Source organism: Euleptes europaea, chromosome 5 (assembly GCF_029931775.1).
Source record: "Euleptes europaea isolate rEulEur1 chromosome 5, rEulEur1.hap1, whole genome shotgun sequence".
Classification (NCBI taxonomy): domain Eukaryota; kingdom Metazoa; phylum Chordata; class Lepidosauria; order Squamata; family Sphaerodactylidae; genus Euleptes; species Euleptes europaea.
The window spans coordinates 96,527,094-96,544,657 of NC_079316.1; the positions used below are offsets into that span (position 1 = coordinate 96,527,094).

The following is a 17,564-nucleotide window of genomic DNA, read 5'->3' on the forward strand; positions in this document are numbered from 1 at the left end:
GTTCATCCAACCCAGGCACTTCCACATGGAGACACAGCCCTACAACCCAGGACCTTCATGTCATCGATAAACCTGACGGAGGCTATCGACACATTCCCATCCACTCAGCGCACCGACATTTCTGCGTTTTGCATACAGCACCCACCACTACCAATTCAAGGTGCTACCATTCGACCTATCATCAGCCCCCACGATCTTCTCCAAAGTGCTGGTCACCTGGTGGCACTACTCAGGAAGGAAGTCATCCACATCCACCTGTACCTGGATGACATCCTGGTCTGCACCCCCACCACAGAAACAGCCACCAGACACGCTGCCAGAGTAATCCAGGTCCTGGAGGAGCACAGATATCTCCTCAACCGCAACAAGAGCAACCTCTCACCATCTCAGCAAATCCAGCACCTGGGTGTGATTATCAACCCCAGTCACAACACTCTATCCCTCCCAGGGAAAAAGATAGTCAAAATCAATCAACTTGTTAGACAAGTGATCAGAACCAAATCCACCAGGCTGACATCACTTGCCCAATTCCAGGGCATGATGGTAGCATGCATGAGGACCGTCCCCCGGGCTCGTCTACACGCCTGACCACTTCAGTGGTTCCTCAAGCCTAACCAACAACAGAATTTACAGAAGTTGAACCCTCGCCTGACCATCTCAACCCCAACTAAGCAAAGCCTGCTCTGGTGGTCCAAGTCCTCAAACCTCAGGAAGGGACTGAGGTTACCTCCATGACCACACCACACAGATCTTTACAGATGCCAGCCTGGGTGGGTGGGGGCCCACAGTCAACCAACAACTGACCCAAGGTATGTGGACTCCTACAGAAGGATAAAGCTGAGGGCCATACACATAGCTACATTGGCTTTCCATCACATCGTAAAAGGTCACCACATGCTGATCTGAACCGACAACATCTTGGCCATGGCCCACTTGAAAAAACAAGGGAGTTCCAAGTTCATGACCCTCCACAAGGAGGTCAAGGGGATACTATTTTGGGCAGAAGAATACCTGCAGTCAATCAGGGCAGAGCATATACAAGGCAATCTGAACGTGCAGACCAGTTGGTTCAGTCGCCAGAAGGTCGATGAGAGGGAGTGGACCCTAAACAGGCATATGTTCATGATGATCACAAAACGATTTGGGACTCCAGTAGTGGATCTCCTCCTCCCCAACAATCAGCCAGACCCCTCACTTCTTCTCGAGGTACGCACATCAGCAGGCAGAACAGGTCAATGTCCTGCCGTCCCCCTGGCTGAGGGGCCTACTCTATACCTTTCCACCCCTACCTATAATTCCGAAGGCGTTGAGGAAAGTTCATCAGGAGCAAGCCATGGTCCTGTTTGTAGCACCAGACTGGCTGCACAGTACTGAACCCTCAGGGAACTATCGACTCGAGCCACGGAGAATTCCCATGTCAAGGGACATGCTCCACCAGGGTTCCATCTCACACCCAGACCCAGGTTGGCTAAGCTTGACCATCTGGATCTTGAGAGGCGATGGTTCCTAGACCTAGGGTATGACCCAGACGTTGTAAGCACCATTCTGGAAAGCCAAAGGCCATCCTCCAGAGTATCTACAATACCACCTGGAAGTCCTTCGTACATTGGTGCAGGCACAAGCAGGTGGATCCTCTTCATCCAACCATCGCCATGATACTGCTATTCCTCCAGGATGGGGTGCGTCAAAGCCTAAAGTCCTCAACTCTGCGCAGACACGTTGTGGCTATCACCACAATCATTCCCGTTATTGACAGTCATCCTCTCATAAGACACCCACACGTCGTCTCCTTTCTCAAAGGCATCACTCAAACATTGCCTCCAGTGATCCACAAATTCCCATCTTGGCATCTCCACATGGTCCTGACAGCCTGACCAGACCTCCTTTCAAACCCTTACAAGAGGTCCCTCTAAAATACCTGTACATGAAGACAGTCTTCCTCACAGTGGTCACCTCAACTTGCAGGGTCTCAGAGCTGGGCACCCTGTAAGTGAGGGAGGGCCTTTGTGTGTTCCACAGGGACAAGGTTGTTCTTTGGGCAGATCCCACCTTTATCCAAAGGTTAATTCCATGTTTCACAGACAACAGGAAATCCACCTGCCCGTATACTCACCACACCAGGGAGAGGGAGTGGCACACCCTGGGCCTCAGATGTGTCCTATGTATATACCTCAAACGCACACAGATTAGAACAGATGCACTGTTCATCTCTATCACTGCCCCCAATAAGGGCAAGAGATTGTCCAAACCGGCCATCAGCCGTACCCTACAGAAGTGCATCAAGGAGGAATATAGAGCCAGCAACGTGCCAGTGCCAGAGGGAATCACAGCACGTTCAATCTAGAGTGTGGCCACGTCGGCCGCCTTCAACAGGCAGGCATCTATCAAGGAAATATGCAAGGTGGCCACATGGTCCTTAATCTACCTTTGTGAGACATTACCGTTTCAACATATACTCCTCAGCAGATGTGGCCTTCAGCCAGAGAGTGCTTCAGCATGTCGTGGACAATGGTTAGTCCCACCCAAAGTCGTTGGAGCTCTTGGACATCCCGTCTCTCCAGATGTCTTCCCCCTCAGAGTGAGAACAGACCCCTTATTACTTACAGTGAGGGTTCCCTCTACTCTGAGGTAAGAAGGGTGTCTGGTCCCCACTCAGGGGAAAGGCTGGAGCAACGATTCTGAAGATCTAAGGTAGTGGGAGCAACCACAAAATGGCTGTTGCAGGAGACTGAGCCAACCACAGAATGTCAGGGAGTGAAGTGTATTTATCTCATATATTAACTTTTTAAAAGTTTAGGGTTTTGTTTGTTTGTTTTTTGCAATTCCACCACATCGAAGTGAGTTCCTATATTATAATCAACACCATGAAGGTGTTTTGTATATATACTTTATTATGATTACCACGAAGATGTTTTATCGATATACTTACGTTTTACTGGTGTAAACGACCATATATAACAGTATCATGGAATTTTTTCTTAACCTAGCTGAAACTGATTTAAAGGAGGATTTCTTCTATATAGCTTCCCAAGCTTTAACTTCTATTTCCAAAATAAGTCCCTTTCTCAAACATGGCATAATGCACTCATATCACCATATGTAATTTTAATTTAGTTTTCATAAATACTTTAAACCACTCCATTAGTATGAACTGAATGAACCCAGATTAAAAATTCAAAACCATTTCAAGGACGTTTAAATTGCTATAATATTATTGGGCATTGTGTGAACCGGCAACGTCTCACCCAGGTCCTTAATGCTGACCACAGCCCCTTCAGACTCCAGATGGGCAAGGTGTGGTTCATCTAATAATGAGAGCTTTTCCTTCCCAAGGTTTTATCTCTCCAGCCTTTGGTTCGTCTCTGGGGGAGTTGGAATCACCAACAAGCACAGCTGCTCTCTTTAGCTTTATAAAAATCAAAGTTTATAGAATCACAGAGTTGGGACCACTAGGGCCATCTAGTCCAACCCCCTGCACAATGCAGGAAATTCACAACTACCTCCCCACCACACACACTCCGTGACCCCTACTCCATGCCCAAGATGCCCTCCCTCTCATGATCCTTCTCATTAAGTTTATTTTAAAGAGAGTCAAACAAAAAAATAAAATGCTCTTAATTTAGAACAGGCAAAGAAAACTATCCTGTTCACTAGTAAAAGGCCATCAGATGAAAAAAGGCATGTGTGTTATCAGGACAAAGCTAATGTCTTAAAAGCCTCCCCCACCAATCAAGGTCAAAAAATCAATCAGCACCTACAACTGCAGAATCAGCACCACCTGCATACCTTCCCTTAAGAGGTCCACGCTGTTAAGCAACTACAGTCTTAAAGCCAAAACAGGGCTGAATAAACACATGGTACTTCCATAGAAGCATGTAATAAAATATCTCGCTGAATGTTATTTTAATCCACTAATCTATACAAGCAGCAGGATTCCCAGTTTTGATATTTCTGATATTTCATAAGTCCTCTGTCAGGTTGCTACCTGTCTAACCTCAGAAAGCAGGAAAACCCAAAACAAGGCCTCAGAAGATCATAGGAACACAGGCTTAGGCGTTTCAAGATGGCAAAAACCTGCAAAGGTCTTGTGAAGCTGACTCTTCTAATTTTACCATCAGTGTACTTTTAAATGACTTGCCTATTCTCTGTTGTTTCTTATGCCTCAAATTTCTTCCCCAGATACATCTTTCCTTTCCTTCATATCCTTTGTTAAAATTCATTTTTTCTATGAGAACTTTGACATCCGCTACATGTCATTTGGTAATGAAGGACATGTCACTGCCTTTGTCCGGTTGTATCTTTCCCTTGATGTAGATTCCCACTCTAGTATCTAGTCTCTTGGACAAAGGGACCTGGGTTTTGTTTTGTTTTTGTTCTCTCTGTAAAGCACCACGCACATGATGTCGTATAAATAATTATAATGGGGGGGGGGAATCTGTGTGCCAGATATGATTGATAAGTCTGATAAGTAATTATTTGGTGAAACACAGAAGAAAATAGCCACTATTTTTTTCAATAGGAAAAGAAACTACACTCCCATTTTAGTCAACTTCTATAAATTGTCCTAATCCTGCTGCAGTGTGGATTTTTTTTTTTTTACATTAACATGACTATTGCCCAACTAAACACTGAGACAGGTTTGAGGAAGAGTTTTGTAGGATTCATTGCCAGTATGAAGTTTTCTAATCTACTTTACAGGCCAGAGAATGTTTGTTGATGAATTTGGTTAAGACCTAAACTCTTGTGACATAAAACCAGTCACTATTGCTATCCCAAATTTCACTTGTTTAACAATCTTAATTTAAAATCACCTTTTTAAAATATTGGAATTGTATTCTCCTAAATGGAAGGTTGGCCCTGACCTGGATGGCCCAGGCTAGCCTGATCTCGTCAGATCTCAGAAGCTAAGCAGGGTCAGGCCTGGTTAGTTTTTGGATGGGAGACCACCAAGGAATACCAGGGTTGCTGTTCAGAGGAAGGCACTGGCAAACCACCTCTGTTAGTCTCTTGCCATGAAACCTCCCCAAAAAAGGGGTCGCCATAAGTCGGCTGCGACTTGACGGCACTTTACACACAAATGGAAGGTTGAAATTGCCTTATATTGGGCCAGAGTTCTGATCCATCTAGCTCAACTGCTGTCTACTCTGAATGGAAGTGGCTCTCCAAGTCTCAGGTAGAGGCCTTCTTCAGCTCTACTACCTGAAGTCCTTGAATAGAACCTGAACGGTCATACCTCACTGAACTATAACCCCCTAACCCTGTGATGAGAGATTCCCAAGCTGAAGTAGTACCATTATCTTCAGGGTTTCTGGGTTTCTGGCTTCAACTCGAACAGCCCTCCCTCAAACGTGATCTTGCAAATATTTTAGGTGTTTGTATGTAAGAGTCTAAAATATTTTCAGCTGATGCAACTGTAAAATAGTGTCACAATAACACACAAAAACAAACCCCATGTAAAAGCTTTTATTGGGACTATGCAAAATAACACAAAATAGTATGCAAGCTTTCAGTTTCTCTAGAACTCTTTGTCAGGGTGAATGTTAAAAAGGGGGCAGGGGAGAGGTCTCAGGCTATGATCTTAAGGCTTTGTCATGTAAGCATCTGATGTGAAATGCTGAGCTGGTTTGCAGATTTAAAATGGTGAGGATGTCAGGCTGTATCCTTGGCCATCAAGGAGGAAGAAGCAAAAAAGCTGGAGCTTTGTTATTGATGCTGATTGGCTAGGTTGTGTTAAGACTGGCTTACATCTAGACAGAGATTAAGTGGAAAGCAGACTGGAATGTGATGGTGTCTTCTGACAACTTTCCTTTTTTTGTTGTAGACCTTCGAATACCGCTGATGTGGAAAGATTCCGATCACTTCAGCAACAAAGATCGTATGTATCTTTTTAAAGTGGCTATTTAAAACTAAGAATGGGAGCCCAATGTCTTATTTGTTTATCAAAGAAATTCAATTAACGCGAGAGAGGAATTCTTAGAAACAGCTGTGCAGTACATCTGTTTGCAGGTACTTAAGGCTGAGCAAGGGCAGAAGACACAAGAGACAGGCCCTTGGCTGCAGCCTGTGGCCTAACCCATTAGGCTCGCCCAGTGGATCCAGAACCAGGCCAGGATGTAGTCTATTATTTTTTCCCCTGTCTGGTCATTTTAACTGTATTTTTGTAAGCTGCTTTGGGGAGAAAAGTGAGGTAAAAATTCTGCAGAATTCCCTCTCTGTGTGAGATGACATGCTACCACAGTGTTGGTGGTTACAGCTGTTTGTAATAAGAACTATAGGTTTGCAATCAGCTTAAATGTGTTTCTGGCAAAGTGTAAAACAATGCAAGTATATAGTACTTTTCACATACTGGGGCATAGGAAAATTGAAACACTAGAGGAAGTTACAGGAAATATGACTAGTAGTCAAAACTTGTACATGAAATATAAAACAGTGTTTGGAGGGAATTTCCATGCAGGAAGAGCATCTAAATTAAAGTTATTTCTATTGAATGGATTATTGGCTTGTCTTCATGAATGCATGCAGTTTGTTGTGTCGTGGAGATTAACCCTGCGTCTTTTCTACCTGTTTCCCACCATTGATTTCACTTTGATTTTCTGTAAGGGCAGACAGGCTAAGTATGACAAAATACACTAATCCTTCATTGTGCATTCGTAATACAGTGTGTACCCTCAAGATGTTTTCATGGTTTTCTGTTTCTTTTTTAAAATATATAGTCCTATTGGGACCAAGTTACTTTTGCAGCTTTTGAAGATAAGTTATTAGACTAGCGGTTTATATTTAAAACATGAAGTCCACATTTTTCTTCTAGAAACTGCTATGCTATATGTGCTTTTAAAGCTCACCTGTAAGTAAATGTTTTGCTGAGTATACAATTATAAACTTGCTTGGACAGTAAAGGCATGATGCAGTGCCCCACTGCTGCTCCCATGTGTGAAATTACTACCTGCTGATCTCCCTTCACAACTCGGAGGGATGCATATGCAAAAGGGGGCTGCATTTACCAACAGACCCACATACTGTATGATCCGGTCTTATACCTTTCCAGACCTGGGGCCCGCCTGTAACTCCAGGTAGAAGCATGGCATCCACTGACCTGTAAGCACATGGTAGACACAGTAGACGTGGAAGACATATAACATCATAACCATGTGACAGGAAGAACAGCAACAGCCAGAGTCTCCGAATTTGCCTGTACTAAAAAGAAATCCTGTCCCCCATTGATTTACCTTGCCTCACTGTTGTGTTGCTCCTTTCAACCTGCGTGAAAAGAGAGTCACCACACGGGGAGTTCTTGCTCTCTACACAGGGGCACTAGCAGCAGGTCCTTACAAAAAGAAACTCCAAAACTGGCACTCTATAGGAGCTTGCAACCCAACAGGTAGCTTTGTGAGTTCTAACCCATGGGAAGAAGACCACCACCTTAACATTTTCATTTGATTCTGAGTTGGCTTTGTTTAATGAAGCAGTTTTATACTGTGGTATATAACATCTTTTGTAACATTAAGGGTTTTTGTTTGTTTGTTTGTTTGTTTTTGTTTCTTTTCCAGGAACCCAGCGTTATTCAGTTTTTTGCTTGTTCAAAATAGGAGCTCAAGTTTTTGATACAGATTTGCTTATTGTGGATAAAGCAATAACAGACATTTGCTTTGAAAGCGTAACTGTGTTGTAAGTATCTTTGGATCAATAATAGTCCTCACCAAGCTGCATTTTCATTGAGTTAATGTTGCGGTCCTAAGGGAAAGAGTGATTCCGTGACAGAAATGAGATACAATTAACACAAATACACAAATTTTTGGGTTGAACAAAGGCCACATCTTTATTGATTTCATCAGAATGGAGCATTGGTGCGTCATAGGGGCGAATCCTGGCATCGGCTGAGACCACCCTGTCAGGCATTGTAGCGATCCCTGAACCCGAGTGTTAGAGAGCAACCAGAATGGTGAACCTTTGGTTTCACAGGATGTAAATCTCAGTGTGGTTCCCTCGCCATCTGGAGTAGAGCCACATGACAGCCCCCAAGCTGGGCATCCAGAAGGACTCCACCCCAAGACTCCTTATGGGGGTCCCCAAAAAGGGAGAGGCAGGCACGCAGGCCATTTTCCCCAAAATAGGATCCGGCCCAATGCCAAAAAACCACCAAAGAGCAAGGCAGTTGCCCTGCTCCCACCAAAGCTCCTACTGCTGAAACCAGCAAAGGAGAGAGGCAATGCTCCCACCAAAGCTCCTACTTCTACAACCAACAAAGGAGAGAGTCCTGGAGTCCATAGGGCCATAAATCCTGTCCCCAGCTGGACAAATGAACACCGTCCGGGCGGTCTAATGCAGCTTGACCACAGGAAATGTCCCGGTGATGGATAACCACCCCACCAATAGACTCGACCATATGACCGACATCCCTGTCCACTTTCTTCCTGGCAAAGCCCACCTTTGCGGGAGTGACTGAATTTTGCCAAACCCGCCTCCCCAATAGCTGAGACCAAAATAGCTGAGTACCTGGAAATATGGAATGTAGTTCCTGTATGTCCGCAAACATGATGAGTGAAAGATCCAATCCTTTCCGGCCAGGCAGGTCATTCTCCCCCAGTTGAATAATCATGGCATCAGGTGGACCACCATGCTCGATGTTTCTCATTTCTGTAGTGGAAAACAGAGTATACCTTGGTGTCCAATCCATTTCACACATAAGTGATGATCCAAGCCCAGGGAGGCACCCCAGCCTGAGGAAGATGCATAACCGCCTGCCCCAAGATGCATAACGATGCTGTGCCCCAAGATCCACACCATTCGAAGAGGACCTGCAAAAGGAACAGAGAAAAAGCATGACAGAATGTGTGTTCTGTTAACATCACTTGCAAATGTAGGTCCTGTATGCCAAAGACTACCAAGGACCGATTGCAGATAGCATTGGGGGACGTGCCACTTGCAGCTCCAGTGGTGGCCACCCCGATCCGAAAGGAATGTGATCCAAATTCAATGGGCTGCAAGCCCACAGAAGCAAGGCTGGGCCACAAAACCACTACAAATTGAAATCTGGTCAGGAAGTGCCCGTCTTTATGTATCAGGAAAGGGCCCGGGCAAGCAGGTCGTATGCATAAGTAAGCTTTTGTTTTTGAGACCGGGCAAGGTTGGCCATGTGGAGCAGCCTTGAAATTTATGAACGTACCATGCCCCAACTTATCTGATTTGGACTGCCTAATAGTAATGTACAGGTTGGAGCCGTTCAGGGACATATCTTGGGTTTCCAGAGGCTGAGTAGATCTGTCATGTTTGAACCCAGAGACCAGTTTGCCACATCGGAAAGCCCCAAAGAAGGCGAGGACAAAAGCTGTTTTGAATAGGATGGTCTCAAATTTGGAATGGCAAGTGGCGGGGAGGTGCTCCAGGTGTGCTATGAGAATACTGTAAGTAATGGGCTTGTGAGTGTCGGGTGGGCAAGGAAAAACCCGTCTCCAACCCTGGACCGCATGCTGTACAATGAATGAGTGGCAAGGGTTGAGATGACCATACACCTTGCTATAAAAGAATACTGCTGCCAGGTGAAGTGTCATGGGCCTGCTGCCTCATCGAAGCCAGGTACTATAGGGCTGTGTCCTGGGACACAGACAAGGACCCATTGACACCCGTACATCACCCTCTTGAATGCCCTTGCATAGGGGGCAATGGAGTTAAATACCCCCTGCAAGATCAGTTGGTGCCAGTGGCCCACAGGTCATCCGGGAATGGATCTGGGAGGCAGTTCGCCCCAGGTGCCAGCATCCTGAACCTCACATCCTGAAAGCAAGATAACGCGTTTTTGTTATTAACACCTGGAATATACTTAGCAGAAATAGAGATGTTATGTGCCAGGCAACTCAAAATGAACCTGTGCATGAGGCACATAACCCGCTCAGAGCATGAGGACTGCCGATTGATTGCTCTAACTACGGCCTGGTTGTCACACCAAAAAAGGACCTTTGTATTGGCAAGATCATCCCCCATATAGACACTGTGACTAGGATTAGAAAAAAACTCAAGGAAGATGAGGTTTCTCAGTATCCCCGGCTGGGCCCAAGACTCAGGCCAACGCTGAGAACACCAGTGCCCTGAAAAATATACCCCGAAACCTATGCTGCCAGCTGCATCAGGATGTACTTACAGTGTGAAACCCAAGTCCTGAAATGTCTGCCACTGCAAAATGTCATTATAGGTGCCAAAAAGGCCTTCCTCTAATTTACCTGGGTACCACATGTTGCTGGCATTGTGCTGGATAAAGTGATAAACACAAAAATTCTCTGAGTTAAACAAGCTGAACAAGGACTGAATCAGCACTGGTGCCTAAGTAAGAATGGTATTTAAGGTAAATTCCAAATTTGCAAAAGGGATCAGAGATACTGCACCACTTTAACGTATACCCCCAAACCACTTGAAGGAAAGGAATCCCTTGGCCAACATACAATATGTCTGAAGAAGAAGTAATGCAAGGAAATGAAGGCAAAAAATGATCCCCAGTCAAACCAGATTAAAACAGAGCAGCCCTCAATCTCTTTAGTGCTAATGCTAGCCAACTGAGGAGGGCGAGTGGGGGGAGGTTGAAGACCTGCTACCCCCAACCCAAGGAACCAGCACAGCCTGTGCTACCACCAGTGCCCCAAAAACACATTCAAAATTAAGCAGCCACAACCCCAAAGGAAACAAGGCAAAGCAATGAAAAGAACCAGGAGAGAGGAAGGAGCCCCACTTCACTCTGGTCTACTTGCATGTAGGCCATGTCCTAAGCTGTAACCGTCTGGTGAGGACCACTCATGTGCAATGCAACGGCTTCTGCCACTGCCAATCCTTGCAGTCTACTCTCAAATAGCTCCGCTGTTCCTGCCCCCCAGGTCGAAATTGTTGCCGCTGCAAACAAATTCTTCCAATGTGTTCTCCGCTGCTGCCCAGAACAAGGCCGGGTGACGAGGCCTTAAGTACGCCTAGGGGCGGAGCGACGGTCACATGACACGTCGCCCGACCTGCGTCATGCCAGGCGACAGAAGCCCGCCACCCTGAGCCAATCACAGTCTGCAGGGAGAAGGAAGAGGTGAGCAAAGCACCCAGCCATGTCGGCCTGCCCTAATTCCAGAGCGGAATCACACCCATCGGCTGCAGCTAGGTGGCTCAGGTAAGTCCCGCCGCCTGGTTATTGTGGATAAAGCAATAACAGACATCTGCTTTGAAAGTGTAACTGTTGTAAGCATCTTTGGATTGATGAAAGTCCTCACCAAGCTGCATTTTCATTGAGTTAATGTTAAGGAACTCAAGATTTTTTTACACTGAAGATAAAGTTCAAAAATCGAATATTCAGAATCCCATGCAGAGTTACTCCAGCCTAAACATGTGCATAGAATTGCACCGTAAGCTTGCTAAATCAGAGGTTTGTTAAGGTTAAATTATAAATACTGCTTGTATTCTACATATGTTTTGATGGTATGATGAAATTATTTGAGGAAGAGTAAGGAAATCTGGCCAAAACTGTGCTTATAGCTGATCTCTGTGCTTATAGCTGATCCTAAACAGTGCTTATAGTTGATCTTTAATCCTAGAGATTCACCTCTTCTGGGGCTCCACTGTGTGACATTTTAGATGTGCTGGAATTTTTCTGTACACATATTTAGAAGGTACTAAGTGTTAGAAGGTATTAATTGAAATTGTTATACAAGAATAGGAAACAACTGGTATATGGTTGATTGAATGAGTAGCCCTACCCCTGCACTCAAGTTAGGGAAGACCCCTTTTAGAATCTTGGAGAAGAGAAGCAGGTGTGGTCAAAGAAAGTTTGGTTTACAGTATCTTCTTAGCTACTCATACTACGAACAGGGAAGGCAAAGATCTGCCCCTAAACTGGGATTTCATTATAAGCATTGTTAAATCTGGTACTGCATACTCAGGCGCTATTTAAAGAAAAGCTCTGATTGGTGGCAGTGGGAAGGTTTTAGGAGGAGTTGATGAAATGCGCTACTTGAATCACTACCAATGCAAAATGGTCAGTGGCAGGATGGGGTGCTCTTGGTAGCTTCACCAACTGACCCAGTACAAACTTGTTTAAGGATTATTTTGATTCCCCTGTACAGGTTAAAGCCTGTAGCCCTGGTATTATGTGCTGATACTTACATACTTGCAATGCAAATGTTTTATAAGTGTACAGAGTGTACATGTATAGATAAATGTGTGCCTGGGGCCCAAAATGTAACAAAGGCTTACAGAAATGAATACGCTAACCATGCCACTCAACTAATCTCACTGAGTCAATATCCTGATTCCATGCCTGTAGTATTGATAAAAGCTCTTGCAAGTTCTAATGACGCTTGATGAATTTATGTCTCCAGATTTGTCCTTTTCGGATGTATAAAATGTCTAATTCTAGCAGAGGACATCTGATTACTACATATGGTATTTAACCATTCAAAACCAGTAAGTTGTAGAACTAGTTGTGATGTACTGCATTTTATTATGGCTTAAAGTTGTGTGTATACTAAAGCTATGAAAAATGGTTTCTAGTGAGGAAGTTGGGCCAGACTTCCAGCTGAAGGTTGAAGTCTATAGCTGCTGTTGTACTGAAGATTCTTCTGTCATGCTGAACACTCCCAAGAAGTTAGTTAAGAAACTTAAAACCTCAATTGGCAAAGCTACTGGGAAGAAACTCAGCTCTACCTCAGATGACGGCAACCCTGAATCGTTATTGCTCAGTGACATGATTGTCCTGTAAGTGAATTATTTCTTAACTTAAGCCCACATTAGAATTTGGGGTTATTAGTTGTCGTTGTCTTTACATAAAGCATCTGAAAAAAGCATGTGCATGTATGAGCTCAAATTGAAGCTCTAAAAATCTAAATGCAGCATCAGGAAATAGCTTTTGTCAGTTGTCTCAGCCCAAATAGAAACCAAACAGCAGTCTCAAGAATTTATTTCTTAGGGTTGGAGAGAGAGAGAGGCAGGTCTGTTACTGTGAATGCCTTTCCCTGTAGAGGAGAAGAGTGCTGGGGACTGATGCGTTGCTGCTGTGCCACTTTGGTTTGGCTACCAGGAGGAGGCAGTTGGATGCCTGTTTCCAGTTATGAAGGCAAGTTGCCTGAGTGTTCACCTGGAAAATGAGTACAAGGTGCTCTTGGCAACTTCCTGGCTGACAGCTGGAAGCCCCCTCGATATCCATGCACTGCTCTCTTCGCACAACGTCTTAAGGTTGATTTCTCGCAGTGGCCGGTATACAGGGCTGACAGTGAGGGATGACTGGATGAACTGGAGAATAGAGACTAAGGAGGCTGTAGTACTCTAGCGCTCCAGTGAAGAACCATAGTACTCTGGGAGTAAACCAACACTGCATTTCACTGTATGCATCAGCTTGTACCTCACAAGCCTTGAGCAGAATTCGGATCTTTCTTTGTTTTCCCCAGCAGTCCCCTGAGACATCTGAAGCTATTGTTGGGAGTCCCAGGAGCATCATAGACAAAATGCCAAGGGACTGCAGTGAAGAAGTAGAATTGGGCCACATCACTCTCCTTCTCATCTTGTGTCAGCCAAAGAAGGAGAGGCAATAATGGCCCGATTCTCATTCCTTACATGGCATTCTTTTTCATGATGCTTCCACAATTCCCAACATCAACTTTTTAAAAGGCTGGGGTAAAGGCATGACAAGATCGGTGATCATAGAATGCAGTGTATTCTGTGTGCTTGTCGGAGAAGTAAATTAGCAAGGCCATGAGAATAATCTAACAGCTGTGGCATTTCTGGGTTAGATTCAACACCTTTGATTTAATAGGAATTTAATATACCACTGTAGATGTTGGATAAGCCTGGATTGAGTAGTGTTTTGTAAGTCAGCATACTGATAGAACAGGCTGCTTGAGAGCCAGAAGTCTGTCTTTTTAAAATGTAGGTATTAAAAAGTTTTGAAAACACATAGGAAGAACTGGGGCTGCAAAATACTCTTCCAATCCTAGCAAATATGGCTCATCTGTTTCTAAAAAGATATTTCCATTTAAGGCAATAATCTAATTCAAACATTTAGAGAAAATATTGCTAGCAAAGCTAATTAGCCTGTTAAATTTGAAAACTGATAAAGATTTGCAAGATGAAGCAACTGGCAAATGATAACAATTTGGAAATGATATACTAAAGTGAGCCAAAAAGAGAGAAGAGAATCCAATGTTTTAGAAGGAAACTGGTACTGTGAAGCATATTTCAGTGGTGAAGTAGTATGTTTTCATTGGCAGATCTTGGTACAGATCTCTTAAAACTAACTTAAAACATTCAGCACAAGAAGATTTTCATCTGTTTTTTTTTTTTAATTCAGCTGTTTTAAATGGAACAAAATGGTTCAATTACAGATGGCTTTTGTGTGTTTGTCTAGTGACTGAGAATCTTTTGGTAGGGATCCAGCAACTTGTTTTCAACTGTACAAAGACTTTTCCCTTGATTTGCTAATGGAAATTGTGCAGCAATGGTATTTATCCTCTATGACCGTGTAACACATAGCTTTTATCCTATAAAATGAATTAACTGGAGGTGGGGGGAACGCTCCCTATTCATCAGGTGTAGGTAAAAACTACTGAGCTGTTAGAAGAAAATGGAGCTTGTTCAATTGTTATCTTAGTTATGCTGCTGAACAAGCCACTAATCACTTTAAAACCTAAAGCGGCTACTTAATGGCTCTGATCCTAAGAAACACAAAAAGTGTTCATAGAGGGGACTTTATTGCCTCTTCCTTCTCACTGAAGGCCCTGAAAAAATCCTTGAGGGCCAGGAGATATTCAGCAATGTCATGGATTGTAGTATAGTGGAGTGGTTAACGTTTTTCCCCCTCCTAGGTCAAAGCTCTTGCTGTATTTGCACAAGAGTAAGGGGGTTATTTCAACCCATTTCACCTTCCCATTGCTGACTCCCATGTTAACTCCCAGGCCATTCCCAAGGTTTCTCTAGCCCTCTGGAGCAGCTTATTGGGGGATGCTGGAGGCTGCAAGGAGAAGTGGCAAAATCCTTTAAGAAATCCAAACACAGTAGAGCTCATGTGGAATCTAAGTGTGTGTGTGTGTATAAATCTTTTGAGAATAATGAGAGGAAGGAAACCCACCACAAAGATATGTAGATATTACCTGCTTTTACTGCATTTACCTTGTAGTTCACATTCTGTATTATTTATCGTTTACCTGCCTTAGTTTGTTAGCATTGTTCCACAGTTCTGTAATCCTAGTCGTATTGCATTGTTCATTGGTTGTTTTATGTCTGAGTGTACTGTTTATGTCCTGTAATCTGCCTTGAGTCTCAGCAAGAAATCAGGTTATGAATAAAGTAAATAAATTTAAGTTATGAATGCCCCCCAAAATGGGTAAAATTATTTAAAAGAGCTGGAAGACTCTTTAGTAAGAACAAGACGTATACATTCCTTTGAATTAACTGTATTCAATCAGGCTACTTTATCTTAACCAGTGGTGAAAAGTATAACTTGCTGGCACATGCAACTTTGGGACTGGAAAGCGTTGAGGACAATTTCAAGACTCACAACCTCACTATTGTGGGAAACAGTAAGTTCAAATGTAAAAAAGTAAACAAACAAATGAAAATGAGAGAAAATGTTGCATCTTGGTTTAATTGCTATTTTTCCTTTGCTGCAATTTCTGACAAGCCCTGCAGAGTGTGTGAGGGAGGTGTTTCTATTTGCTGTCTCAAAACACTAGTGGGGAACAACTTGCATTTAAGATGGGTGACATTCTTTCCTAGCCATCCTTTTCTGCCTCTTTTTCTCTCACACTGCCATACCAACACCCCTTGCCATAATGTTTTCATAGTCTAACAGCTTACCCTATGCATGTTTACCTGGAAAAATGCATCCCTCTTTGTTCAGTGTGGCTAATATCTTTCTCTATATCAGATCCAGAGTTTGTCGTTGGCTTTCTGTGCAGGCACCCATTTGGGATTGTGCATGCGCTGGACTGCCTTCGGAGAGAACTTTCTTGCTCTAAAAGACTGAAAAGGTGCCCCTCCCTTCCAGCACACGCAGTTTCATTTTCCTTCCAAAACCGGCACTCCCTGAGAGGGAGCGGTGCCATTTTCCCTCAGTTCTTCCTTAGCAGCCAAGCTGAGAGGACCTATCTAGCTCTGCTCCTCAGGTACCACTCTTCGCGTCATTATTTTTTCTTTCTAATATGGCTCAAAAATCTCTGTTTAAGAAATGCCTACAGTGTGGAACAAACTGATGAACACTCTTTGAACATTATTTGCCCCAGTGAGTCACAATGTGGAGTTCTGCTGGCACTGTCACCCTGAGAGAAGAGTTCCTTCCCCCCAGACCCAACTGTAGCATAAAAAAGCATTTTAAGAACAAAAAATGTGATCTGTTTTCGATCGTGCGAATCTGTATGAACTGTCTTTTGTACTATGCCTATTAAAGGTTATTGAATTGAATTGAAACAAAAAATGGAGCAATCTGAAGGGGGGAATCCAAGCCTCGTTTTAAAAAAGCCTTTCTTTTGCTCAGAAAGAGCTCCAAGGTAGCAGGAAGCACCTGAATCCCTGCCTTTTTATTGGCTGTGAGAGAAGCCAATCTTCTGTGCTTCCCCTGTTTGGCTATCTGCATGCTGCCTTGAAGAGAGGTTTGGAAAAGGGTGGGACGAAGCTCAACCCGAGAACAGAGTATGCATGCTCTGTGACTCCGGAATGAGCCAGGATGAATGGTTTAATTCAGGCCAGGAATGGGAAAAGCTGGGTTCTTTTTGTGTTGAAACAGCGTTGAACTTCCAAGAAATGAGGTAATGTGCATACTGAAAATTTTTATCCTGGCTGAAGCAGGGAATAAAGGAGGGTAAAGCGACCGTGCATAAATGACCCATGTCTGAAGGTGAACTCATCCTGGAACATCCAATCTGTATGCCTCCACCAAAAGATAGAGGACACTCAGTTCTGACAACTGCTACTTCAGTTCCACAGGGGCCTAACCAAGCGGTTCCAACACAACCGTTTCTGCAGCCACAGAATGGAATCCCTCCTTAGAACATTTGACCCTTCTGTACATTCATAATAATCTAAGTTAACGGTCCCTCATCCATTCCTTACACTGGTGGGCCCAAGACTCTAATGCAGTAGTGAGTTTGAGGTGTAGTGTCCACTTATGGTCTCACACTGTAACCTCTGATGCTTCCCTAGTTGGATGGGGTGCACACTGTGAAGGACAGTCCATTCAAGACACTTGGTCAACCTTGGAAGCTTACATATCAGCTTTTGGATCTTCGAGCTATTCGCTATGCTCTTGCTTCTTTTTCAGATCTGCTCCACAATGAGGTCGTCCAAACACAGACAACACCACTACCATGTTTTATCTCAACAAAGGGTGAGATGATCTCGTTGTCCCTTTGTGCAAAAGCAGCAAAGATCTGGAACTGGGCAATGCAGCACAATGTCTCATTCCAGGTCATCCACATCATGAGAGTTCACAACACTGCAGATGCACTCAGCAGAACCCCCTCTGGCCCGCCATGTGGGATGCATTAAGGACAAGTATATCCTCCCAGTGTTCAGAACATGGGGATTCCCTGGAACGGACCTTCTTTGGGACAGCA

General features: G+C 44.0%; 1 protein-coding gene across 1 annotated transcript in view; it reads left to right on the top strand.

Annotated features, from left to right (window-relative positions):
• RTKN2 (rhotekin 2) overlaps nt 1-17,564 on the top strand; it is a 57,856-nt gene that overhangs the window by 24,083 nt on the left and 16,209 nt on the right. Inside the window, exons 6-9 of the mRNA XM_056850522.1 lie at nt 5,822-5,875; nt 7,548-7,665; nt 12,514-12,717; nt 15,439-15,533. Coding sequence (XP_056706500.1) covers nt 5,822-5,875; nt 7,548-7,665; nt 12,514-12,717; nt 15,439-15,533 — 471 coding nt within the window. The remainder of the gene's footprint in view (nt 1-5,821; nt 5,876-7,547; nt 7,666-12,513; nt 12,718-15,438; nt 15,534-17,564) is intronic.